Here is a 26,323-nt window from a genome sequence, read left to right on the forward strand (position 1 = left end):
CTTAATCATTTTAAACTTACCGTAAGTCGCCATATTATCAGTAGCCAATGATATTTCATCAGAATAGAAGATATATGCTGATGAATCAGAGTTATGGCTATGATTCTTGCTGCTGAATTTTGTACATATTGCAGCGCACTGTTACGCTCCTGCTTGCGGACCTCATCCCGCGAGCAGGCCCTCCACCTACTGCTGTACCTGCACGATGCCGCCACCTTGGGGACTTGCTCTGCGCAGCCTAGACTGCCTCTGGACCGTGCTGTCCCCTTCTCCTCACGGCTGGGCTGCTGCCGCCGCTGATTCCTCCTCCATGGCGGGGAAGCCGCCGCCAGAATTCCTACTAGCGGCTGGAAGCCGCTGCTGACGCTGCCTCCTCCTTCGCGGCCTTGCGCCACCGCCAGGACCTTCTCCACAGCAGGAAGCCATCTCTAGCCTGGCTTCCCATGTGGCAGGTCGCCGCCGCAGGCCTCTGCTCCTCTGGGCTCTGCATAGGCGCGGGCCTCTTCTCTGTATTTAAAGGGCCAGGGCCCCACCAGATGATGTCATCTCCGTGTTCCTGGTCCAGCCCTATAAAAGGGCTCAGCTTCACTTCCTCGGGGCCTTCGAATTGGATTCCATGGTCATCCATGACTCCTCTTCTCCAGTCAAGGTTTTCCGTAGTCTGCTCCTGTCCAGATGGCTTCATGTTCCATCCTGATCTTCTCCGTCTGATGTTCCTGGTCTTGTCCCTTGTTGGAGCTCTTTCGTTGTATGTTCCAGAAGCCCTGATGTTCTTCGTCCCACTCCTGATTTTCCTCGTCCAGGAGTCCTGATGTTCTTTTTCCAAGTCCTGTTGTTGCACTCCTGATGTTCCTCGTCCAGGAGTCCTGATGTCCCTTCTCCAGGAGTCCTGATTTCTTCTTCCAAGTCATGATGTCCCTCGTCCAGGAGCCCTGATGTTCTTCTTCCAAGTCCTGATGTTCTTGGTTCTGATGTTCCCAGTCCAGGGTACCGGTTGTTCCATGTTCTAGATGTCCCGGACGTTCTATTTTTCATGTTCCAGTCCTGGTCTTGATGTCCTCACCTCTTGCTGCTCGTCCTCCTTCCAGGTTCCTTGCTACTCTACCTTTCCAGGCATGCCACCGTCATGGACCATGACCAGCCCATGGGGAGCTGTGTAGGGCGCCTCGTCGTACAAGGCGGACCTTCATCCCTGTAGCGCAAGTCTCCGGAAGGCCCTTGTTTTTAATGAGGAGGTCTGTTCCTGAATTCAGAGTTCAGAGTCTTGAATCCTATCCTGGTCTTTGGAGTACCTTGACTGCTTCCGTCCATGCCCAAGACTCTGCCAGAACCTGCTCTGCTTCAGTGTGGTCTGCGACCAGCCACAGGCAGCTGTGTAGGGCGCGCCTTGGCGCAGGCCTCTCCTGAATCTTCAACATGTCCTGGTTTCAAGTTCCACTGCTTTGCCTTGAGTCTGCTTTGCTTTCGGCATGGTCCGTGACCAGGCATGGGCGGCTGTGTAGGGCGCGCTGCGTTGCAGCTCTCACCCAGTACTTTCCTGAATCTTTGCCCGAGACCTCCAGCTTCCTCTAAAGTCCTCAGTCTTCCTAGCACCCTGAGTCTTCCAAGTCCTCATCTGAGTCCTCCATGCACCCTGGGTCTTCCAAGTCCTTGTCTGAGTCTTCCAAGTACCTTGAGTCTTCCAAGCCCTCGTCCGAGTCTTCCAAGCACCCTGAATCTTCCAAGTCCTCTAAGTCTTCCAAGTCTTCGTCTGAGTCCTCAGTCCGAATCCTCCAAGTATACTGACTCTTCTTTGTGTCTTCCAAGTATCCTGAGTCTTCTGTTCCAGTCTATGTCCCGTCTTGTTCCTGCCCTCTACCTCCGTCTGGCCTCACGCACTCGTCGCTCCCTAGCGGTGGGTCTGGAAGGGCTACCTAGTGGCCGGATGGCTACTCCTGAGACCAGCACTGCATTGCTGGATCTCACTGGTGCGTGAGGGTCCAGCGGAGGGCTGAGCCTGCCTTGTTCCAGTTCCTGTTGTTCCTTGCCTGGCCGACTCCAGCCTTGTTCCTGCTCCGCCTGAGCCTGTACTCGTTCACCTCCCTCGGGATGTGTCTTGGTGCTCCTCCCTGAGCTACCCCGTGGCCCAAGGGATCACTTTCTTCCAGGAGCAGGCAACTGCGTCTCCGCGTCCCTCTACAGGATCCATAGGGCGCATTCACAGCACACACATATTGCATTTTGTGGTAATCCATTGCAATAATCGATCGATGATACGACTAGAGAGTGAGTCATTTTTATTTAAGAAAGGATGCCCCATAAAGGGCAACTTACAGAGATTAAATTTTGACAAGTCTGCTGCCCATTATCTCAGCCAAAGATGACATCTGGCTATTACTGACAATGCCAAGGACGTGGATGAAAGCCTTATTAAATCATACATACTATCTACTATATATGCTGCAGTGGACTCCAGCCATGACACATCCTCACCACTTTGAAGTTTTTGGATCCAGCAAAGAAGAGTTTGAGAAACAAACAAATTGCAGACTGAATAGATGAGCTATTAGTTGAGAAGATATTTGTCAACAAAACCTCAACCTTCTTAACTTGAGGGTCCTTTATAGAAACTCCTTCAACAGGAATAGTTATTCTTCTTGAAACTACTGAAATTAAGGTGTCTATCTGGATAACGTGGAATAAACGCTCACGAATTTCTGAAGGAAGGGGGTACAGTCTTAAAAAATACTTTATACTTTTTAGCCCTGAGTCTGGTGTTTCCCACTCTGCCAAAATCAATCTCTCAATTTCTGGGTGTAAGGAAAACGATATAGGAGGCTTCCTTATGCCCTTGAGAATTGGATCTCAATTTTCTGACACCACAGAATTTTATTCCTCCAGCCCTAAAAACCTATTTTCATGAAAAATTAACGGTGATATCTCACCTCTGCAGAATAGGCATATGAGAGACTTATCTTCTGCAAGAAATTTACCTTCCTCTGGGGAATCCTGTTCACGTCCATATTCCAGACTTTTATCATGCTTAAATGTATAATTATCAGAATTGAATTTTGCTCTCTTGGCTTGTTTCATTAAATGTAAAGGGTAAATGTAAATTATCTCCACTATCAACAAAAAAACTCAACCCCAACTCCTCAAAGAGACAACCATGGTTCACCAATGACCTACAAAAACTCAAACAAAACCTCAGAAAGAAAGAAAACAAATGGCGCAAAACCCCCTGCCCCAGCACACTATCCGCCTACAAATCCACCCTCCACCACTACAGAAATTCTACCTTAAGGTCAAAAAGGGATTTCTATGCCCACAAGATTCATGACCTTGCCTTCGACACAAAAGCCCTCTTCTCCTACGTATCTGAACTAACACAACCTAAGACACCGCCTTTCCCAACGAACAAGCACAATCCAAAGCCAATGAACTGGCTCTATACTTTCACAGCAAAATCACCAACCTCTTAACCCTCTTGCCCCCTAGCCCCACCTCTCAGACTAGCTCCTACCACCTCCTCAACAAAAGAACCTTGCTGGATTCGATTGAACCTACCACCACCTTAGAGATCCAATCTCTACTAAAGAAAATGAAACCTTCCTCCCATCCCTTCGACCAAATCCCGTCGAAACTTCTTCTGCTAATACCTGACACCATCTCCAAACCTCTAGCAGACATCATAAACTGCTCCTCAACACAGGGAATCTTCCCCGATGCCCTAAAACTTGCTTCGCTTAAACCTCTCCTAAAGAAACCAGACTTGGATCCCAAGAATCCAAACAACTTCCGCCCAATTTCCAACCTTCCTTTTGTAGCCAAGATTATGGAAAATCTTGTCAATTCGCAACTCTCTGATTACCTCGAAGATCACAAAATACTGTACCCCACCCAATATGGTTTCCGCAAGGCGCTAAGCACTGAAACCCTACTCTTATCGCTAACAGACCAACTCATCATGGGCTTAGTCAAAGGACAATCATTCTTACTAATCCTCCTGGACCTTTCAGCGGCTTTCGACACTGTAAATCATGCCATCTTCCTCAACCGCCTGGCATTGGAATAACAGGCACAGCCTACACATGGTTCAAAAAATTCCTCTGTAACAGAGGTTATAAAGTTAGAATCAATAATAAAGAATCCCCCAGCTTCAATTCCTCACTAGGAGTCCCTCAAGGTTCCTCCCTGTCCCCAACTCTCTTTAACATTTACCTTCTTCCTCTATGCCAACTGCTAACTAACCTTCAACTAAAACATTTCCTTTACGCCGACGACATGCAAATTCTGATCCCCATCAAAGAATCTATCACTAAAACTCTCGAACACTGGGAAAACTGCCTCTGGGAGGTCAACCTACTCCTCGCAAACTTAAACCTGATACTAAACTCAGCAAAAACGGAACTCCTTATCTCTCCGGAAAACAACAACTCCCCACAAAGTGCCCCAGCTAACACCATTGTTACCCAAGCAAGAGACCTAGGAGTAGTAATAGACAATCGCCTGAATTTAAAATCATTCATTAACAACACTACCAAGAACTGCTTCTATAAGCTGCAGGTACTGAAAAGAATGAAACCACTCCTTCACTTTCTAAACTTCAGAACAGTCCTACAAGCCGTAATATTCTCCAAGATAGATTACTATAACTCTATCTTGCTAGGTCTCCCGTCCTCATCCATCAAACCCCTTCATATACTACAGAATGCGGCAACCAGAATCCTGACAAATTCCAGAAGAAGAGACCACATCTCTCCCATTCTCAAAAATTTACACTGGCTACAGATACATTTTAGAATTCTTCACAAGTCCTTCACCGTCATCCATAAATCCATTCATACCCAAGCCCTGCTTAACCTCCAAATCCCCCTCAGACTACACACTCATCCAGACCCATCAGAGAAGCCTACTAGTTCCCCCAACCAAGGCCACACAACATCTAGCACTCAGAGATTGGGCCTTTTCTACAGCGGGACCCTCTCTTTGGAACACCTTACCACCTGATCTCAGATTGGAACCATGCTTATTAACTTTCAGAAAAAGGCTTAAGACTTGGCTATTTAAACAAGCCTTTCCAGAGTCTAAATGAGTCACTAATAAACTTTGAGACCTTTCTGCACAATGTAAATAATTTCTTCTGTAAAAAAATACTTCTTCTATTGTCTCCTTCCTTCCCCAGTTCCAGCAACCCTGTTTTATTGTAACGTTTTTGCTTCCTTTCCACTTGTTAAAGTTTCAAGATTTTTTGCACCCCCTGTTACCTGTAAACCGGCATGATATGATTGTATCATGAATGCCGGTATAGAAAAGCTCTAAATAAATAAATAATAACAAAAAATAAATAAATAAATAAATAAATAAATAAATAAATAAAATAAAATAAAAATCATTTACTAGGGATGTGCATTCGTTGGGCCATTTGTTTCGGCTGTGTGCATGTATTTTGTGATTGGAAGGTACACGTGCAAAACAGAGGGTATGCTCACATGCAAGTATGCGCCCACATGCACACATACCAGCGGTTTTGCGAACATACATTCCAATCGTGTAATACATGCACACAGGCTGAAAAAATGAGATGAATAGCCTAAAAAACCCCCAACAAATGCACACCCCTATCATTTACTATGCTCCAATAATGCAAATACATCACTAAGCATTACAATTATATAAATACACAAATACAAAATACAATTCAAATTAAATAAAAAAAAAACCAATAATACATTATCTAAAATATTTAAAAAATAAATATCAAAATTAAAACCCACCCAGATAGCAATGCATTATCAGTGAAGAAAGGCTAACCTCTCTATTAAACACCCTGGTTACTTCCAAAAGCCTGTTTAAAGGACCACTTTTTCATTGCTTTTAGAAACAAAGCCAAGTCCTACATTAATCTAATTCCAAATTGGTAAACTATTCCAAAGGACAGGCAGATGACAGAAAAAGAGATGGACATATATACCCAGAAAGAAGCAGCCAAGATTACAGGTCTGAAACACTACACCGTCTATTACCAATGACAGTATTATATTCTTAGCAATGTTTTAAATGTGACGTTTCTGCCAACCCTGTTCTGCTACTGACATTACACTGCTGCTTTACTCACCGCACAGAGCCTTGAGCCATCCTTTTTCCAGGACAAGGCAGTAATGGTATACAGATTTGTAATTTCTTTTGGTTTGGCTTCCTCCCAAGCACTCCTGCGTGGACTCCAATTCAGCACACGAAGTCTGCATAAAAAGAGACATGACAGTTGTAACTCCCTCAGAAAATTCCTGGGCCAGGAAGAAACATCACCCATGCACTGTAAATCCTGCTGCATGTATCTTTTACATTGGCCTAAATTGCTTGGCCAAAGCTTGCTAGTTGAAGATTATTTTGTTAGATATGCTATTTATAGAAACATAAAATATGATGGTAGATAAAGACCATACGGCCCATCCAGTCTGTACATCTAAACCTCCTACTCAGTTTTATAATTCCTTCCTCTCCCTAAAAGATCCTTTGTGCTTATCCTATACTTTCCTGAATTCTGATACTATCCTCATCTCCGCCACCTCTACTGGGAGGCTGTTTGTATTAGATAGGGACAACAAATGTGAAGAAATCTCAATGTTGTAGTATTATGGCCAGATAGCCTTCAAAGAACTGAACCACTGACTTACCTATATAAATTATGAACATATATTCAGAGTCTGTTATGCCCTTTGTCTTTTCTGAAAAACTATACCACTGAAAGGAAAATTGGTTCTTACCTGCTAATTTTTGTTCCTGGAATACCACGGATCAGTCCAGACCCCTGGGTTTTGCCTCCCTTCCAGCAGATAGAGAAAGAGAAATTTTCACCGACACTGGCCTATAACCTGGTGTGTCACCTGCAATCCCTCAGTATTGACCTGTATCCCAGCCAAGATTCATCCTATAACAATCTTAATGAAATAGACAACAACCTCCCAGGATGAGCAGGAGAAAAGGCGGAATCCCACCCTGGAAAAACCTGTTCTTTGCAACTCCAAACCAGGAGAACAAACCTGAAATCCTGGGAAGCTCTGCAGCCTATATAAAATAGGAATACGATAGAAATACGAGCGGACTCTAATCCTCATGCAGGGTGGGACTCTGGACTGATCCGTGGTATTTCAGGAACAAAAATTAGCAGGTAAAAATCAGTTTTCCTTTCCTGTTCATACCTGTATCAGTCCAGACTCCTGGGATGTACCAAGCTTCCCTAATTAGTGTCAGACTGCGAGAGTCCTGCTCAAAAAACAGTCTCACCGAAATCCTTGGCCTCTGGAGCCTGGGCATCCAAACAATGTCTGGTGAAAGTGTGCAGCGACTTCCAAGAAGCTGCCTGACAAATTTCTTGTGGCAACACTTGCTGACACTTGGCCAGAGAAGCCGCCTGTGACCAAACTGAGTGAGCCCTCAATCCCAGCAGGATAGGATGCCCCTTACAGATATAAGCCAAGCTTATTGCTTCCTTCAACCACCTTGCTATTGTGAACTTTGAAGCCTTCTGCCCTTTCTGAAGCCCACTCCATAGCACAAAGATGGTCAGACACCCTGAAGCTATTGGTGAACTTGAGGTAACGCAACAAAGCCCACTTCACATCCAAACATCGCAGGTCTCCAGCATGCAGAGTTGACGCATCCAAATCTGGGAAAGCTGGGAGTTCTACCATCTGTTTCAGATAGAAAGTTGACACAACCTTCAGGAGAAAGGAGAGCACTGTCCACAAGGAGATCCCTAGAATCCAAGATCTTCAGAAAAGGCTCTCTACATGACAACGCTTGTAGCTCCGAAATTCTTCTGGCTGAACAAAGTGCTACCAGGAAATTTAATGTTGCCCTTTTTAAAGGCTCAAAAGGTGCCACACTCGTCTCTTAGGACTAAATTAAGATTACATGAGGGATATATTTTCTGCACTGGAGGACATAGAAGGAAGCAAACCACATCTGGATTAGCAGCCAAAAACAATCCATGTACCTTGCCGTGAAAACAGCCCAAGGCCACAACCTGAACCTTAAGAGAGTTAAAGGCCAAGCTTTTTACCAATCCTTTCTGCAAAAAGACTACGATGTGAGCTATCGAGGCCTAAGTAGACTTTACTCCCTGACCTATACACCAGGACTCAAAGACTTTCCAGATCTTCACATAGGACAAGGAAGTGGAAGTCTTTCTAGCCTGCAGCAATCTGAAAATGACATCCTCCGGATATCCTTTCTCTATCAAACACCTCCTCTCAAAAGCCAAGCCCGGAGACAAAAGCGATCCACCTTATCCAAAAATATTGGACCCTGCCAAAGAAGCTTCGGCAAATGGGCTTTCTGCAGCGGACCGTCCACCACTAGGTAGACTAGGTCTGCGAACCACGGGCGCCATGACCACTCCGGTGCTACCAGAATCACCTCTCCAGGATGACCTTCTATTCGCCGAATCACTTTGCCCAGCAGAGGCCACGGAGAAAACACATAAAAAAGGATCCCTCAGGGCCAAGGGAGGACCAGGGCATCAACCCCTTCTGCTCTGTGCTCTCCTCTGCAACTGAAGAAATGGGGCACCTTGGAGTTCCTCTGCGACATCATCAAGTCCAGGCAGGGAGTACCACACCTGTGACATAGAAGAATCATCGCCTCCTCCCACTTCCTAGGATCCAGCTTCTGACAACTGAGAAAATCTGCTTAAACACTGAAAACAAAAACGGTGAAAAATTTCAAAGGGGCATGGGATAAGCACTGTGGATCCCAAAAGGCTAGAGGATGGAAATGAGGAAAAGAGAGCATGGGGGTAACTTGCTGATCTGGCAGTTACTACCCTTAACCAATAATGGAGAGATTACTTACCTGATAATCTCGTTTTCCTTAGTGTATGCAGATGGACTCAGAACAAATGGGGATAGTGTGCTCGTGCTAGCAGTTGGAGACGGATCTGACGTCAGCACGGGGTACATATACCCCCGCAGGAAGTGCAGCAACTCAGTAATCTTCCTTGCAAAAGCTTTATGGATATATGTGAGACTGGCCGATCGATTAAATGAACATGATTAACCTGACCGATTGATAGTAGCTGGAGACTGCCAGTGTTCTCAACCGGAAGGCGTCGACACCCGGCAGGGTGGATGCCCTATACAAGGAAACATGGCTTACCGTGAGTCGGTGAATCCCCATGTATACCGGCAGCCGGGCGGGATGCTGAGTCCATCTGCATACACTAAGGAAAACAAGATTATCAGGTAAGTAATCTCTTCATTTCCTAGCGTGTAGCAGATGGACTCAGAACAAATGGGATGTACAAAAGCTATTCCCGGACTGAGTGGGAGGCTGCCCGAGGTCCGTTTAGGATTGCCCTCGCAAATGCTGTGTCTTCCCTGGCCTGGACGTCCAGACGGTAGAATCTGGAGAAGGTATGGAGGGAGGACCGCGTTGCCGCTTTACATATCTCTGCCGGCGACAGCATCCTAGTTTCTGCCCAGGAGGCCACCTGCGCTCTGGTAGAATGAGCCTTGACCCGTAGAGGTGGAGGTTTTCCCGCCTCTACGTAGGCCGCCTTGATAACTTCTTTGATCCAGCAGGCAATGGCTGCCCGTGAGGCCGCTTCCCCTTGCTTCTTCCCGCTGTGAAGGACGAACAGGTCTTTCGTACTGCTTCCAACATTTCCAGGTATCTGGACAGCAGCCTGCCGATGTCGAGATGGCGACATCGACCTTCTTCCAACTTCTTCAAACCTTCCGTGGTTGGCAAGGATATGGTTTGGTTGAGGTGGAAGTGTGAGACTACTTTGGGTAAGAAGGAAGGAACCGTGCGAAGATGGATAATCCCAGGGGTGATTCAGAGAAACAGATCGCGACAGGACAGTGCTTGTAGCTCTGAGATGCGGCGTGCTGAGCATACGGCCAGCAAGAACACCATCTTCAAGGTTAATAAACGGAGGGACAGGCCTCGGAGGGGTCTGAAAGCGGGTCCCGCTAGGAATTCCAAAACTAGGTTGAGGTTCCACAGGGGCACTGGCCACTTCAGTGGCGGGTGAATGTGTTTGACCCCTTTCTGGAAACGTGAAACGTCTGGGTGTGTGGCGATGCTGTTGCCGTCACTCCTGGGGCCGTAGCAGGATAGCGCTGCCATGTGAACCTTGATTGAATTGAGGGATAGACCCTTCTGAAGCCCATCCTGCGGGAAATCCAAAATGAAGGGGATTTTGGCGGCATGCGGATTGGTGCTACGAGTCTCGCACCAGGCTTCAAATACTCTCCAGATCCTTATATAAGTTAGTGATGTGGAGAACTTGCGTGCTCGGAGGAGTGTATCTATCACCGACGCTGAGTATCCCCTTTTCTTCAGTCGAGCCCTCTCAATGGCCAGACCGTAAGAGAGAATTGAGCTGGATCCTCGTGGAGGATGGGACCTTGCCGCAGCAGGTCCCTGTGAGGAGGCAGGGGTAGAGGATCCCCTGCCAGTAGTCTTCTCATGTCTGCGTACCAGGATTTTCTTGGCCAGTCCGGGGCCACTAGAAGAACTAGGCCTCTGTGCCGCTGAATCCTGTGTACAATGGCGCCCGGCAGGGGCCATGGAGGAAAGGCATATAGTAGGATCCCCTGAGGCCATGGCTGTACCAGAGTGTCGATCCCGTGGGAGAGAGGATCTCGCCTGCGACTGAAGTATCTGGGTACTTGAGCGTTGGACCTGTCCGCTAGTAGATCCATGCCCGGAGTCCCCCACTGATCCACAATCATCTGGAAAGCTGTGGGCGACAGCTGCCATTCCCCCGGGTTTAGGCTTTCTCTGCTGAGGAAGTCTGCCATGGTGTTGTACTTCCCGGCAATGTGGACAGCGGAGATGTCCTGGAGATTTGCCTCCGCCCACGCCATCAGGGGGGCTATTTCTAAGGATACCTGTCGGCTTCTGGTTCCGCCCTGTCGGTTGATGTATGCCACCGTGGTGGCGTTGTCCGACATCACTCTGACTGCTCTGTTTCGAAGTCTGTGGGCAAATTGTAGGCAGGCTAGCCTGACTGCCCGTGCCTCTAGTCGGTTGATGTTCCACCCCGACTCTTTCTTTGTTCCACCGCCCTTGGGCGGTTAGTTCTTCGCAGTGTGCTCCCCATCCGTTCAGGCTGGCATCTGTAGTGAGCAGAGTCCAGATTGGGGAGGACATTTTTGACCCCCAGCTCGTGTGGCCGGGCTGCAACCACCACCGTAGCTGATTCCGCACTCTGGCTGGTAGAGGTAGGTGTATGGAGTAGTTCTGTGATCGTGGGCTCCACCGAGATAGGAGGGCGCGTTGTAATGGTCTCATATGAGCCCGCGCCCATTGTACCACCTCCAGAGTGGATGCCATGAGGCCGAGGACCTGTAGGTAATCCCAAGATGTGGGCCAGGTGGCGCCCATCATTGTGCAGGCTTGCCCCCCTGCACAGTCTGACCGGCGCCCGAACGACCGAAACGGCGCCCGCGAAAGGACTGCGAATAAGATTGTTGGCACTGGGCACTGGGCACTGTGACGAAAGGAAGAAACTGATCCCCGGGAGCCTCGAGGCAGGCGACCACCGCAAAACCGCGACCGGGTAGGGGCAGCCCACCTAGATCGCGGTCTGTCCTCCGGTAAATGGTGAACCTTATTTTCCCCCAGGGACTCAATCAAATCTTCCAATTCTTTGCCAAATAACAGTTTCCCCCGGAAGGGCAAGGAGCCTAGCCGGGCTTTAGAAGTCACGTCCGCCAACCAATGTCGTAGCCACAACAGCCTCCGCACTGCCACCGCCAAAACCATCGTTCTGGCCGAAGTGCGAAGATGATCATAAAAAGCATCCGCACTATAAGCGATCACCGCTTCCAAGCGTCCCGCTTGGCGTGCTTCTTCTGGCGACAGAGACTCATTGGCCAAGAGTTGCTATGCCCAGCGGAGACCTGCCCGAAGGGAAAAATTACTACAAATCGCCGCACGAATTCCTAACGCCGAGACTTCGAAGATCTTCTTCAGCTGCACCTCCAGCTTCCTGTCCTGCAAATCCTTAAGAGCAGTACCTCCAGTGACCGGCATGGTGGTCTTCTTTGTGACCGCCGCTACTGCCGAGTCTATCTTCGGCATGCGCAACATCTCCAGGGCGTCCTCCAGTAAGGGATAAAGCTTATCCATGGCTTTTGCCACCTTCAGCCCCAAATCTGGAGTATCCCACTCCTTAAACAGTAAGTCAGAGGCAGAAAAATGCAATGGGAAAGCTGAAGGAGGCCCTCGGAGTCCCAAAACGACAGAGTCTGTTACTCCGAGCCATGACTCCTCCTGTGGCACCTGGATCCCTAATTCCCCCAGAATTTCCGGGATAAGAGGCCCCAGCTCATCCTTCCTAAACAATTGAATCACCTTCGCGTCATCCCCCTCGGTAGCATGGGACCCTCGGGATCCCGAGGCCCCCAGATCTCCCGTCCCTGCCCCCGCGGAGGCAGGGACGGGAGATCTGGATCCCCGGACGGCTCCTCCGGCTCATCCATGTCCGTGGTCGATTCAAGGTCCCCCTGGGAGCTGAGGGTCGGAGTGGTCGGGCCCTACTCTGGACCTCTGACCCCGGACCTGTTCTCTGCCTAAGGCCCCGAGCGCGGAGTGGGGGTCTCCAACACCCTCTTCTTGGCCCGACGATGGGCCTTGAAAGCCTTATGCATGAGGAGCACGAACGCGGACCCAAATGAAGAGTCCGAGTCCGTATCCTCCTCGACCTCCCCCTCAGAGAGATGTAGAGGCAAGGGCCCAATGGCAGCAGCGAGACTGTCCCCCGTGGGAACCCCCCGCTGCGGGGATAACCTCGGCGGAGAGTCGTCCTCCCCCTCACATGCCGGCATCGCGCCTACCGCGGCTTCCCGTGGTACTAAAATGGCCGCCGTTCCCGCCGGCGAGGAAAACAAAATGGCACCCGGACCCAGCTTCCCCGAAGCCAGCCCGGCACTAATCGCCGGCCTGCCAGCCTCGGGTCCGGCGCGCAACTACCTGCTTCCCCGGGTCCCTACCGGCGCCGCGGACCCTCCCTCCCCGCCGGAAACGCACGCGGAGCAAAGGCTGTCCCTCGACAGCCGCAGACCCGCAGGCCCGACACGCAGCCCCGACGAGAAGAGCTGAGCAAGAAAAAACGAGGTAACAAAGAGAAAAAAAAACCACTCTTTCACGGCGACGGCGGGGCTCTACCTCCCCCCCCCCCCCCCCCCCTTACGAGGAACAGGAGAGACGAGGCACAAACGAAAAACAGGCAGCGTAGTTCTTTTTTTTTTTGTACACACAGACACAGTTACCAGCAAATCAGGTCCGGGCCCAGCTGGGGGGAGTGAACCGGGCACCCCGGTGTCACCCCCAGCACTGATGGACGCTGGAAGTGGAGCTCCCACACGTGTCAGCAGCCTCAACCAGAGGGGATGGTCCCCTCAGGACCTCGCTACCCTCTGGGAGGCAGGCTCGGTGACCAGCAGGCAAGCCTCTGCGGCCCGAGCCCTAATCCGTTTTCTTCCTTCTCTTGCTGATCTTTTTTTTTTTTTTTTTTTTTTACACTATCTACCACCTAAATCTAGGCCTCAGCACAGACTGTAGGTTTGGCACCCTCTCCACCTGCTAGGAGACAGAAGAATACTGCCGGACTGTAGGTGGCACCAGTCTAGATATAGGCGGAGGTTTTGTTTGTAAACTTCTGTCTCCATCTGCTAGAGGGGGGGCCAAACCCAGGAGTCTGGACTGATCCGGGTACGTACAGGGAAAAACCCATTACTCCTTTACTGTCTCCTAGACCTGAATCCCAGACTTCATTGTCTGCCTGAATTGGGCCTACCTCACATTCAGCATCAACACTGCTGCCCCAGTTCAGAGTCCTTTCCCTGGCACCACCCCCCAGACTTTCCTAAGTCTGGCCTCTCCCCTCACGATGCTCCTTTCCTCACGATGCACCTTTCTTGTCTATCCCTCTACTCCAGCCTCCAACCTCTGCCGCTCCCCTTTCATACCTACTCCTCTCTGGAGGCCCCAGGGTCATCACACCAAACACAGGAGGAGACTGCAATTGAGCTCTGCTTGTGGTTCCCTTTTTGCCATCACTTTGGGGGGGGGGGGGGGTTGGAGGCGTGTCTCCTGCAGTGTTTCTCTTTTGCTGTGTTACTTGCTTCCTTTTCCTTTTTTTGGCCTAGCACTATTCAAGCAAAAATAAAGTCATGCCATGTCCAAATGTGACTGAGACAGAAGAACAGTTTTACCTGTGGGCCATTGCCATTAGCTCTTTCCCTTTCTTTCCTCCTTTTTTTCTTTGCTATCCCAGTGTTGCCATCACCACAGCTGGAGACAGAGAACTTCTGACTATGCACTCTGCTTTCCCAAAATATATAGGCTGACATCAGAAAAAGAAGGAAGAAGCTCTCTGCCTTCATCTAGCAGTGAGCGAGTATTATTCCCATTTGTCTGGACTGGTCTATAGGATGAAGAGGAATTTCCCTTTAAAAATTGCCTAGAAGTACAAGGTACCTGCAGACTTTTCTAGCAATTTTTTGCCTGTGTAGATTTAAAAATCAAATATCTGCTTGTTTCTCTAACCTGCCCTTTCCCAATCCTATGGAATGCTTCCCCTCAATCCAACTATGTACATGCCTTGTGGAAGCCTGTGCATACTTTCAGTGTGGGAATTTTCAACCAAGCCAATTTGCCCAAGTAAATCGCTATTTACGTGGGTAATTGCCATCATAATGATAGGAAATATTTATTTTGGTAACAACTTGTGTAAGCATGCATGTTTCTCTGTCATATCTTCCCCTTTAAGATCTCAGGATTTGTAATCTGTGCAGAATTCTTACATTACCTGTCGTAACTGCCAATCACTACAGATTGTCCACTTGGGCTGGTTGCTGCCGCAGTGAACTCTTTCTCTGAAGAGTCACGGCTGTAATCAAAGGCCTGGATCATTTGACCCTCCTTTCCATATGCCACGATCTTCTTGTCACAGCCTCCTGCCACAATGCTGCTAGAGGCCCAGGCCAAAGCATAAGGCGGACAGGGATGTGTCAGCAGTTTTCCCTAAAAGCAACGCAAACAGAGCAACTGAGAAACACTATATCTTACCAGGAAAAGTAGCTCACAACCCCAAGAAACCACAAATCACCTACTCAGATAGGAAACTCTCCTTACTTACAATCATGTGAAAGCTGGGAAGGTTACTGCATAAACTTCATGCACCTATTTATTATTATTCATGAACAGAACACATACAGGACCAAAGTAGCGTATTAAAGAGGGCAAGCTGGAACTGACAGAAGATCAGGAAAGAGATCAAAATATTCAAAAGACATTGGAGGAAGAGAAGGAGAGAGCTCAGATCTTCATATAAGAAAATTCTAGACAGTCAGGCAGATGCTGACATCTCTCTCCATCTTCTACCATCCCATGTGTACCTATTTACAAGTAATCCTGTCATCTCTGTGTACATTTACCAACTGTTCATTAGACCTGTTGCTGAGTCACATCAGTGTACAATAAACAGTAGCATATTTTCAAATGCTTATCATCTTTCACCTCAAGGGGAGATGAAATGAAGAGATAACATTAATTAAAATATGGTTCTGTTTAAAGTATAAAAGAAAAATTGGATAAGATTCAAGAAATAAAACAATGACGGACTAGCAGATACCTTTATGGCAGTAATTTTCAAAAATGTATGAAGGATTTGTGCCTGTAACATCAGCATATATACACAAAAATAGCCTCTGTGAATAGTAAGCAAATTTTCAAAAGAGTGGGAGTAAATGCATACTATCAATACTGCACGGAAAAGTATGTCCATTCGAAGAGGACATTTCAAGAGCATGCTGGAGTGGGGTTTGAATTTTATAAAGAGAGTATACACATATGTCATCAAACATGCATGCATACTTTTACATCTGCTAATTAAGTTGCAGAAATTAAGTCTGACCTCTTTTAGCTGCAGTTTTTGGGTGGGTAGTCTGGAGCAAATGGTGAAGAATGTGGATGAACTGGTGAAGGTCTCAGCATAATGGTGCTTGTAAGTATGTGCACAAGTATTTTATAAGAGATACATGCATACATTAGCCAACTTTATGAAACACCTGATTCTGTGCATACCCTGAGGGCTATTATGCACATATTATAATTATTTAATATGTAAAATATGTGCATACTTGTATAAAATAGGTGTACAACTAATCGTGTCCCTGCATTAAAAAAAATGTGTGAGTACTGAAACATATGCATATATTATATTATTGGGGCAATGATACGCAGTATTTTATAAGCTGTGTAGATCCCGCTGCACAAAGTAACAAACTTTTTTTTTTTTTTTTTAATTAGCTTGATGTACCCAAAGAACCTTCTGAAAGAACAAGCTTTCTGGTAAATTTTAAATCAAAACTCCCTCACAGGATCAGGACCGCAGGTTCCATCACCCTCATCTGCTAGAGTCAGAGAAAATACTGAAGGATCGCAGGTAGCATACCAGTGTAAGAGGGGGTGTCTTTCAGTTTTTTTTCTCTGGCTCCATCTGCTGGAAGGGAGACACAACCCAGCGGCCTGGACTAATCCTGGTATGTACAGGGAATGAAAATTACTAGCTATATAAGTTAAATGAATTGTATGCATTACTGCTACTTCGGTACTTTGCATGTCTGCACATCTTAAAAGAAGGATCACAGAGACAGGAAAATTAGTTTCTTACCTGATAATTTTCATTCCTGTAGTACCAAGGGATCAGTCCAGACTGCTGAGTTATGCCTCCCCTCCAGCAGATGAAGTCAGAGAAAAGCTGAAAAGCACCCCCTAGATATATAATGGTTATTAGTATTTATTCAATTTTCTCCAAGTTCATTTTCCTGTTCCATGTAAGACTCACATGTTAGTCACTCCAATGTTATATGTAAACCGAAATGATTAGCAACATTGTTGCTAGAATTTCGGTATATAAAAAAAATGTTAAATAAATAAATAAATAAATATACCGGTGTGCCACCTGCGATCCCTCAGTATAAAGAATATCCAAGCAGAAGGAAAACTAATCGTACACTTCTGCTGATGAAAAAAACCCCTTTTTAACTTAACCACTAACCAGATCAAGTAATAACCTTGCCCTAAAGGCATAAACAAGCCTATCTCCCTATGCACAAAAAAATAGTAACAAAACACAGAACTTACCGAACTTACCGGAAAATATGCCGCAAAAACTTAGCACCATAATCCGCAGATGTCAAAAACTGCAAAAGGATAAAACAGTTAGAATCACGAGCGGACTCTCCGTAAACTGACTTGGGCGGGCATCTGGACTGATCCTTGGTACTACAGGAACGAAAATTATCAGGTAAGAAACTAATTTTCCTTTCCCTGTATGTACCAGGATCAGTCCAGACTGCTGGGATGTACCCAAACCGCCTGAAATGGGGTGGGACCCAGAGAGTCCCGCTCGAAGAACGCTGCTCCCAAAAGACTCTGTTGACGGACCACGAACATCCAAGCAATAATGTCTAGCAAACGTATGCAAGGATTTCCAAGTGGCCGCCCTGCAAATCTCCTGGCAAGACACCAACTGGCTTTCAGCCCACGATGCCGCCTGAGAACGCAGAGAGTGAGCCTTAAGCCCCTCAGGAACAGACTTTCCACAACCAATGTACGTGGATGCGATTGCGCTCTTCAACCAGCGGGCAACAGTCGACTTGGATGCCTGCAGACCCTTCTTGGGCCCATTCCACAACACAAACAAAGTGATCCGACCTTCGAAACTCATTAGTTACCTCCAAATACTGCAGAACTCCTCGACGGACATCCAAATGCCTCAAATCCCGACCTTGAGAAGAGCGGAGCTCCTCCTCCGTAAAGGAAGGTAATTCCACTGTCTGATTGATATGAAAAGCCGATACCACCTTTGGCAAAAAAGAAGGTACTGTGCGCAAAGAAACCCCGGATTCTGAAATACGCAAGAATGTTGCTCCCAAAAGACTCTGTCGACGGACCACGAACATCCAAGCGATAATGTCTAGCAAACGTATGCAAGGATTTCCAAGTGGCCGAAAGCGCTTGAAGTTCCGAAATGCGCCGCGCGGACGAAATGGCCACCAGGAATACCGTCTTGAGAGTTAAATCCTTCAAGGTGGCCCTCTTAATAGGTTCAAATGGGGCAGCGCACAGACCTCTGATTGATGGACCACTTGGCTTGTTGAGAGGACCATCTCCCTTGCACCACACGGGACTGACATACCGCTCCCCAACCGGACAGACTGGCATCCGTCATCACGACTATCCAAGGTGGAGGCTCCAAGTCCACCCCCTGCAAAAGATGGTCCGGGCTCAACCACCAAGCGAGACTGGACCGGGCCGGTTCCAGCAATGGTAGCGACATGTCGTCGTCCTCGAACCTGGGATCCCAGCAGGAAAGAAGTGCTCTTTGCAAAGGTCGCATATGCGCAAAGGCCCAAGGCACCATTTCCAGAGTAGAAGCCATATGCCCAATGATCTGTAAATAATCCCAGGCCATAGGCAGGGGCAGGTCTAATAGGTCGCGCACCTGAGTCATCAGATTGACCATCCGCTGATGTGGCAGGAACACCTTGCCCACCGAGGTATCGAACTGGGCTCCCAGGAACTCCAATTGCTGAGTCAGTTCCAGATGGCTCTTCGCGAAGTTAACTATCCAACCTAGCTTCTGAAGTTGATCCACCACTAACCGAACCGCCTGCTTGCACAAAGCTTCCGACTTTGCTCGGATGAGCCAATCGTCGAGATAGGGATGGACCAATATCCCTTGACGGTGAAGAGAAGCTGCCACCACCACCAGAACCTTGGTGAAAACTCTGGGGGCTGTCGCTAATCCGAACGGAAGGGCGCAAAACTGGAAATGGTCCCCCAGCACCGTGAACCTCAGGAACCTCTGGTGATGCTCCTGGATTCCAATGTGGAGATACACCTCTGTTAGATCCAAAGAAGCCAAATATTCTCCCTTGTGGACGGCCGCAATAACAGACCGCAGCGTTTCCATGCGAAAACGTGGAACGCGCAACGCCCTGTTGACCTGCTTCAAATCCAGGATCGGTCTGAATGTGCCTTCCTTCTTTGGAACCACGAAGTAAATGGAATACCGGCCAGTCCGACATTCGGCAGATGGCACCGGGATTACCACCCCCAGGGCCCGCAACCGGTCCAACGTTTGTGCAATGACTAGCTGCTTTTCCGGAGGCCCGCATGGCGACACCAGAAAGATCCCGGAGCGGACAAGCAAAATCCAAGGCGTAACCGCGACTTACAACTTCTAGAACCCACTGGTCCGATGTTATCTTGACCCATTCCTCCCGAAATAGGGACAATCGACCCCCGATGCATGGAAGGGAGGAATGGGTCCGCACGCCTTCATTGAGAAGCTTTGTTTGGGGTAAAGGCCTGCAAAGATCCCGACCTCTGAGGTCGTCTACCACGAAAGGAAGGTGTCCAAGATTGTGACCTCAACGCCTGTTGCTTTTGGGGAAAGGACCCACCCCTTCCCACACGGAACCGGCATTGGCCCCGAAACCGGCCCCTGGAATTACTGAAAGATCGTGGCTGTCGGTACTTGTCCTCGGGCAACTTATAAACCTTGTCGTCCCCCAAGTCCTTGATGAGCTGGTCCAACTCATCTCCAAACAACAACTTCCCCCTGAAGGGAAAGGAACCCAAGCGCGACTTAGAGGAAGCATCCACCGCCCAGCGCTGTAGCCAAAGCAACCGTCTGGCTGACACAGCAGCCGACATAGTACAAGCGGAAGTCCGCAGGAGATCATATAAGGCATCCGCCGTGTAGGCGACCGCAGCCTCCACGCAGCCTGCTCCGCTTCATCCGGTGGAAGCTCCTGGGCTGTGAGCAACTGCTGGACCCAGCGGAGAGTAGCCCTCTGCACTAGGCTTCTACAGACCGCCGCCCGGACCCCTACCACCGCAACTTCAAAAATGCGCTTCAATTCGACCTCCGACTTCTGATCCTGGAGATCCTTCAGCGCTATGCCCCCGGTCACAGGAATGGTAGTATGCTTTATCACGGCCGTGACCGCCGAATCTACTTCGGGAATTTTAAGAAGGTCCAAGGACTCAGGCGGAAGGGAGTACAACTTATCCATAGCCCTACTGACTCTCAAGGAAGTTCCCATTCCTTAGAAACAATTTGAAACAGTTTGGGATGAAATGGAAAAGTCTGCGGGGGGGTCCCGAAGGCCTGCCAAAGCTACATCCCCCAGGGAAGTGTCCGCTTCCTGGTGTGGAGCCGGGAGTTCCAGTTCCTTCAAAACATGGGAAATCAGATAATTTAGCTCGTCCTTGCCAAATAATCGAAGGACCTGGGGATCATCCCCTTCCACGGACGCCTGACCGTCCAATTCACCACCCCCGAGGGTATCAGGAATGTCCGGAGAGAGATCCGGAGCCAGAGTCACCAGAATCCCCGCACCCCCCTGTGGATGGGGACAACGATTCCCCGCTTTCTCCTGGTCTGGGGCTGCTCTGGGTAACTTAGGTGGAAAAGGCCCGGTGACCTCCCAACCTGCCTGCGCTTCTAAGAAGGCTTTGTGCATTAATAGCACAAACTGAGAAGAAAATGGCGCCGATCTTTTCAACGCGGCCCCCGCGGATCGGGAGGGAGGGGAATCCTCCTCCTCCGACGCTGCCCCCCCAGACGGCAGCGAGTCCAAAATGGCCACCGCCTCCTTCTCTATGGGAGGTGGGGCTGACGACCGTCGGCAAGAACTCTCCTCGGCCGCGAAGAAGACGAAGAGCTGCGAGCAGCGCTCAGCCCCCGAGAGGGTCCCTCGCCCCTGGGAAGACATCGGGAGCAGAGACCCTCTCGGGAGAGTCGCGCCCCTGCCCCCCCGCAGGCCATGCAGGCTGAAGATCGCGGCATGCTGCAACGAGAATCACGAGAAATAAAGCGCGCCAAAAAAAAAAAAACAAAGGTAAGCACAACCCCCAAAGTGCACTGGGTGAACTAGCCACCCCCTCCAGAGCCCTGGGACAATAGGTCGGCAGGCCGGGGCTGAACAGGACTGTACCCTGCCTGTCACCAACAGGACTGATGGGCACTGAAATCACTCTATACTTTTTGCTGTGTTTTTGTTTTTTTTTTTTAAATTCAAACAAACAGTCTTCACCAAAAACACAGCCCCCTTCAGAAGTCTCAGACTTCTGGAATAATTCAACTGGGGGGGGGGGGGGTGTGACTGGCCCACCGGTAAACTCTCCCCCTAGTCCCTAGGGATTACCTCCGGGCATGTGGCATTAGGGCATTGCCCTGCCAAGCCTGCCTTGAAAACCTGCTTGAAGGAAAAATCAGAATAGAATAAACTAGACCTCTTCCTGCAGAAATATATTATTATTTTTTTTTATTTTAAAACAGAACAGAGTAAAACCAGTTGATCTAGTCAGGGTTAGAGCAAATGACCGAAAAAAACCTGTACACCACAGAAGAAATTTGCAAGGAACAGGACCGCAGGTTATGCCTCTCAATCTGCTGGAGTCAGAGAAAATACTGAGGGATCGCAGGTGGCACACTGGTATATCTAGGGGGTGCTTTTCAGCTTTTCTCTGACTCCATCTGCTGAAGGGGAGGCATAACCCAGCAGTCTGGACTGATCCTGGTACGTACAGGGAATGTGAATTTTTTGGTATGCAGTGCTGCTAATTAAATTTGTATTTATTTAGTAGAAAGTTAGGATATTGGGCGATGGCAAGATTGCCTTTCCAGGAGAGCTGGAGCTGAGTTTCAGCAATGATATTCCTGAGGAAGCACACCCCTACCTGAGACTCTCCAGATCCTTCATCATCAAAGAAGTAGCGCACAATGGTGCCATCTGCGTGGCCTGAGAGTATCCCTTTCCCTGATACACTGAGAGAGGAAAACACAAATATGCATAAGAGACAATGAGAGGAAGGTGAGGATTAAGAAAATGTAGACAAAGATAAAAAAAAAAAAAAAGAGGGGAAAAGGAAAAAAAATAAAATGAGAAATTTCTACTTACCTGATAATTTCCTTTTCTTTAGGACAGTCAGATGAATCCAGAACAAGTGGGTTATGCACCTCTACCAGCAGAGGAGACAGAGCAAGCTGACTTCACAGTACATATACCCCTGCAGTGACATCAGCCCACCAGTATTCTCTTCAAAAGCAACTGTGACAGACTAGCAAAAAACTTGATTAAAAACAGATAACCATGTCAATATACTCAGCCATCAGGCAACACTGAGCTCAGATAAGAAAGTAAAAACACTAGGCTAGGAACTACAGACCGGTTAGCCTGACTTCAGTGCCAGGAAAAATAGTGGAAAGTGTTCTAAACATCAAAATCACAGAACATATAGAAAGTCAGCATAGCTTTACCCAGGGCAAGTCTTGCCTCACAAATCTGCTTCACTTTTTTGAAGGAGTTAATAAACATGTGGATAAAGGTGAAGGCATTTGACAAAGTTCCTCATGAGAGGCTTCTAGGAAAAGTAAAAAGTCATGGGATAGGTGGCGATGTCCTTTCATGGATTGCAAACTGGCTAAAAGACAGGAAACAGAGAGTAGGATTAAATGGACAATTTTCTCAGTGGAAGGGAGTGGACAGTGGAGTGCCTCAGGGATCTGTACTGGGACCCTTACTTTTCAATATATTTATAAATGATCTGGAAAGAAATACGACGAGTGAGATAATCAAATTTGCAGAGGACACAAAATTGTTCAGAGTAGTTAAATCACAAGCAGATTGTGATAAATTGCAGGAAGACCTTCTGAGACTGGAAAATTGGGCATCCAAATGGCAGATGAAATTTAATGTGGATAAATGCAAGGTGATGCATATAGGGAAAAATAACCCATGCTATAATTACACAAAGTTGGGTTCCATATTAGGTGCTACAACCCAAGAAAGAGATCTAGGTGTCATAGTGGATAACACATTGAAATCGTCGGTTCAGTGTGCTGCGGCAGTCAAAAAAGCAAACAGAATGTTGGGAATTATTAGAAAGGGAATGGTGAATAAAACGGAAAATGTCATAATGCCTCTCTATCGCTCCATGGTGAGACCGCACCTTGAATATTGTATACAATTCTGGTCGCCACATCTCAAAAAAGATATATTGCGATGGAGAAGGTACAGAGAAGGGCTACCAAAATGATAAAGGGAATGGAACAGTTCCCCTATGAGGAAAGACTAAAGAGGTTAGGACTTTTCAGCTTGGAGAAGAGACGACTGAGGGGGGGATATGATAGAGGTGTTTAAAATCATGAGAGGTCTAGAACGGGTAGATGTGAATCGGTTATTTACTCTTTCGGATAGTAGAAACACTAGGGGGCACTCCATGAAGTTAGCATGGGGCACATTTAAAACTAATCGGAGAAAGTTCTTTTTTACTCAACGCACAATTAAACTCTGGAATTTGTTGCCAGAGGATGTGGTTAGTGCAGTTAGTATAGCTGTGTTTAAAAAAGGATTGGATAGGTTCTTGGAGGAGAAGTCCATTACCTGCTATTAAGTTCACTTAGAGAATAGCCACTGCCATTAGCAATGGTTACATGGAATAGACTTAGTTTTGGGTACTTGCCAGGTTCTTATGGCCTGGATTGGCCACTGTTGGAAACAGGATGCTGGGCTTGATGGACCCTTGGTCTGACCCAGTATGGCATTTTCTTATGTTCTTAACTGGTGAAACACTTACTGGTAAGCCCTGTAAAATGTTGTTGGAATCATTTTTTGTTACATTTGCTGAGAATGTATATAAAGGGTAGGCTGTATGGATTCAGAGTTTTCACCCAGACACAGTTTGAAGGCCACAGGCCAACTTCTGAGTGAACTCCTATTTACTGTCTTGCACTGTGAAATGTTTATGAACAGGCAAGAGTCTGTTTATTTAGTTATTCCAGTAGGTCTATGATGAGAAAGCAAGCAATTAAAGGAAAAAATTTGTTCTTACCTGCTAATTTTTGTTCCTGTAGTACCACGGATCAGTCCAGTCAGTGGGTTGAGCCTCCTGTCCAGCAGATGGAGACAGAGAAAAACCGAAAGGGTATCCTGTATCAGGACAGAGCCTACCCTGCATCCCTTCAGTATAAACATTATCAAAGCAGATAATTAGAAAGATAACCAGCATTAGATCAAGCAAGCAACATGTAACTGATAATTTGAACCATTCAAAACCCCATAAGAAAAAAACGCTCTTCAATATATATATATAGCTGCATAATCATCTAATGATGCTTCCGGTGCCTTAAAGTAATGATAGAGAATTGAGGCATCCAAAAAACTGAAAAGAAAAGGACTTCGAGTGGACGGAACAGACAGTACACGGGAGGGAGTCTGAACTGATCCGTGGTACTACAGGAATGAAAATTAGCAGGTAAGAAACAATTTTCCTTTCCCTGTACGTACCCGGATCAGCCCAGACAGTGGGATGTACCAAAGCTTTCCTAAACAGGGTGGGACCCAGACAGTCCTGCTCGAAGTACCTGTCTTCCGAAGGAGCCAAAAACTGGCGTCTGTACATTGAGGCGATAATGGCGAGCAAAAGTATGCAGAGACCTCCAAGTAGCTGCTCTGCAGATTTCCTGTGGAGAGACCGACTGGCTCTGCCCAAGAAGTAGCCTGTGAACGCAAAGAGTGGGCCTTTAAGCCCTCCGAGGCCGTCCGACCCAGACAATCGCCTCCTTCAGCCAACGCGCAATCATGGCCTTAGAGCAGTGATGGCCAACCTTTTGAGCTCAGTGTGTCAAAATTCATTAAAAAAAACGAGAATAACTCGGGTGGTGTGTCACTTCTAGAAAAATCCATAATTTTGTGATATCTGTTGCTCTAATTAATAACAAAAAGTTATAATTTTAATATATGTACTGTATTTATTAATAAAGCAAAAACAAATAATTCTTTACCTTACCTGCTTAGTGACTTTTTTGTTGCTGAATTTCATTGGCTAAATCTTCAATTGAAGGTTGGTATTTCGTAAACTTCAAGCCCAAGCAAGCAATACAAACTTCATCTGTCAGTCGGTTTCTTTTATTGGCTCCCATTCATTTTCACACCCCTCCCTCCCCATCCTCCAGGCATGCACACATTCATTCTCACACACACAGACTCCCAGGCAGGCACCCATGCATTCACACACATACACCCCCAGGCAGAGTCCCATTCATACACATGCACACACTAAAGGCAGAACTCCTCTCTTTCTTTTGCCAGCAACCTTGGAACCTCTCTCATTCCTCTGCTGCCACTGTCACTGCTGCCACATGGCTATTGGGGAGGCGCTGATTGCTGCTACTGACACTGAAGCCTATTCTGCTGCCTCCTCTGTGCAGGCCCCGTGGGCTTCCACTTTCTCCATGCTGATCTCGTACATTGTGAGATCCATAGAGAAAGTGCTATTCTTGCACATTCCCAAAGATTATATGTGCCAATCACTAAAAAGTAATTTTATTTTTTTTTGCCTTTGCTGTCTGATCTTAGTTTTCTAATTGGTTGGTCACAGGCTTTTTTTTCCCCACCTTCCCTTTCTTATTTTTTTTTGCCAATTCCTTTTATATTGTCTTTTTTTCTGTTTCTTTTCTCTCCATCTTCTTCTTTCAAACACACAGTCAAGTTCTCATTCTCACATGCATTTCTCTCTCTCACACACACACAGGCTCTCACTGTCACATGCTTTCTCTCATACAATCATTCATACACACAGTCTCTCACTGGCACATGCTGTCTGACTCTCACACACACAGGCTCTCTCTCACTCCCACATGCTGTCTTGCTCAAGCAAGGCTCTCACTCTCACATGCTCTGTCTCATACAATCATTCATACCCACAGTCTCTCTCTTGCACATGCTGTCTGACTCTCACACACACAGGCACTCTCTCTCACTCCCACATGCTGTCTTGCTCAAGCACAGGCTCTCACTGTCACATGCTGTCTCTCATACAATCATTCATACACACAGGCTCTCATTGGCACATGCTGTCTGACTTTCACACACACAGGCTCTCTCTAACTTCCATATGCTGTCTTGCTCAAGGACATGCTGTCTCTGCAGACATTCAGGTCCTCACTCTCAAACACAATCTCTCAACTCATCTCATACACGCACACCCACATACACACACACCCTCTACAGACCCTCAGCCTCTCTCTCACCTCTGGGCCTCCTCTTCGCGGGTCGCCGCATGATGGGCCCTGCAGCGGCCCTGATCTTCTTGGGCCACAGCAGCCCTGCTACCGGGCCTCTTCCTCTTCTCGGGCCGCTGCGACTTGGAATTTGCGGCGACCCGTAAGCGCAAGTGCTGCTCCTCTTCTGCACGCGCTGATGCTTCTCCTCCTTCCTGCCCACGCGGCTCCTGCAACATTTAC

The 26,323-nt window shown here is 47.7% G+C and overlaps 1 protein-coding gene across 1 annotated transcript in view; it reads right to left on the bottom strand.

The window, feature by feature from the left end:
* Nucleotides 1-26,323, bottom strand: part of IFT172 (intraflagellar transport 172) — a 649,332-nt gene that overhangs the window by 571,827 nt on the left and 51,182 nt on the right. Inside the window, exons 7-9 of the mRNA XM_029596359.1 lie at nucleotides 21,757-21,844; nucleotides 14,807-15,021; nucleotides 6,098-6,221 (exon numbers count right to left, since the gene is read on the bottom strand). Coding sequence (XP_029452219.1) covers nucleotides 6,098-6,221; nucleotides 14,807-15,021; nucleotides 21,757-21,844 — 427 coding nt within the window. The remainder of the gene's footprint in view (nucleotides 1-6,097; nucleotides 6,222-14,806; nucleotides 15,022-21,756; nucleotides 21,845-26,323) is intronic.

Source organism: Rhinatrema bivittatum, chromosome 3, assembly GCF_901001135.1.
Source record: "Rhinatrema bivittatum chromosome 3, aRhiBiv1.1, whole genome shotgun sequence".
In the NCBI taxonomy this organism is placed as follows: Eukaryota; Metazoa; Chordata; class Amphibia; order Gymnophiona; family Rhinatrematidae; genus Rhinatrema; species Rhinatrema bivittatum.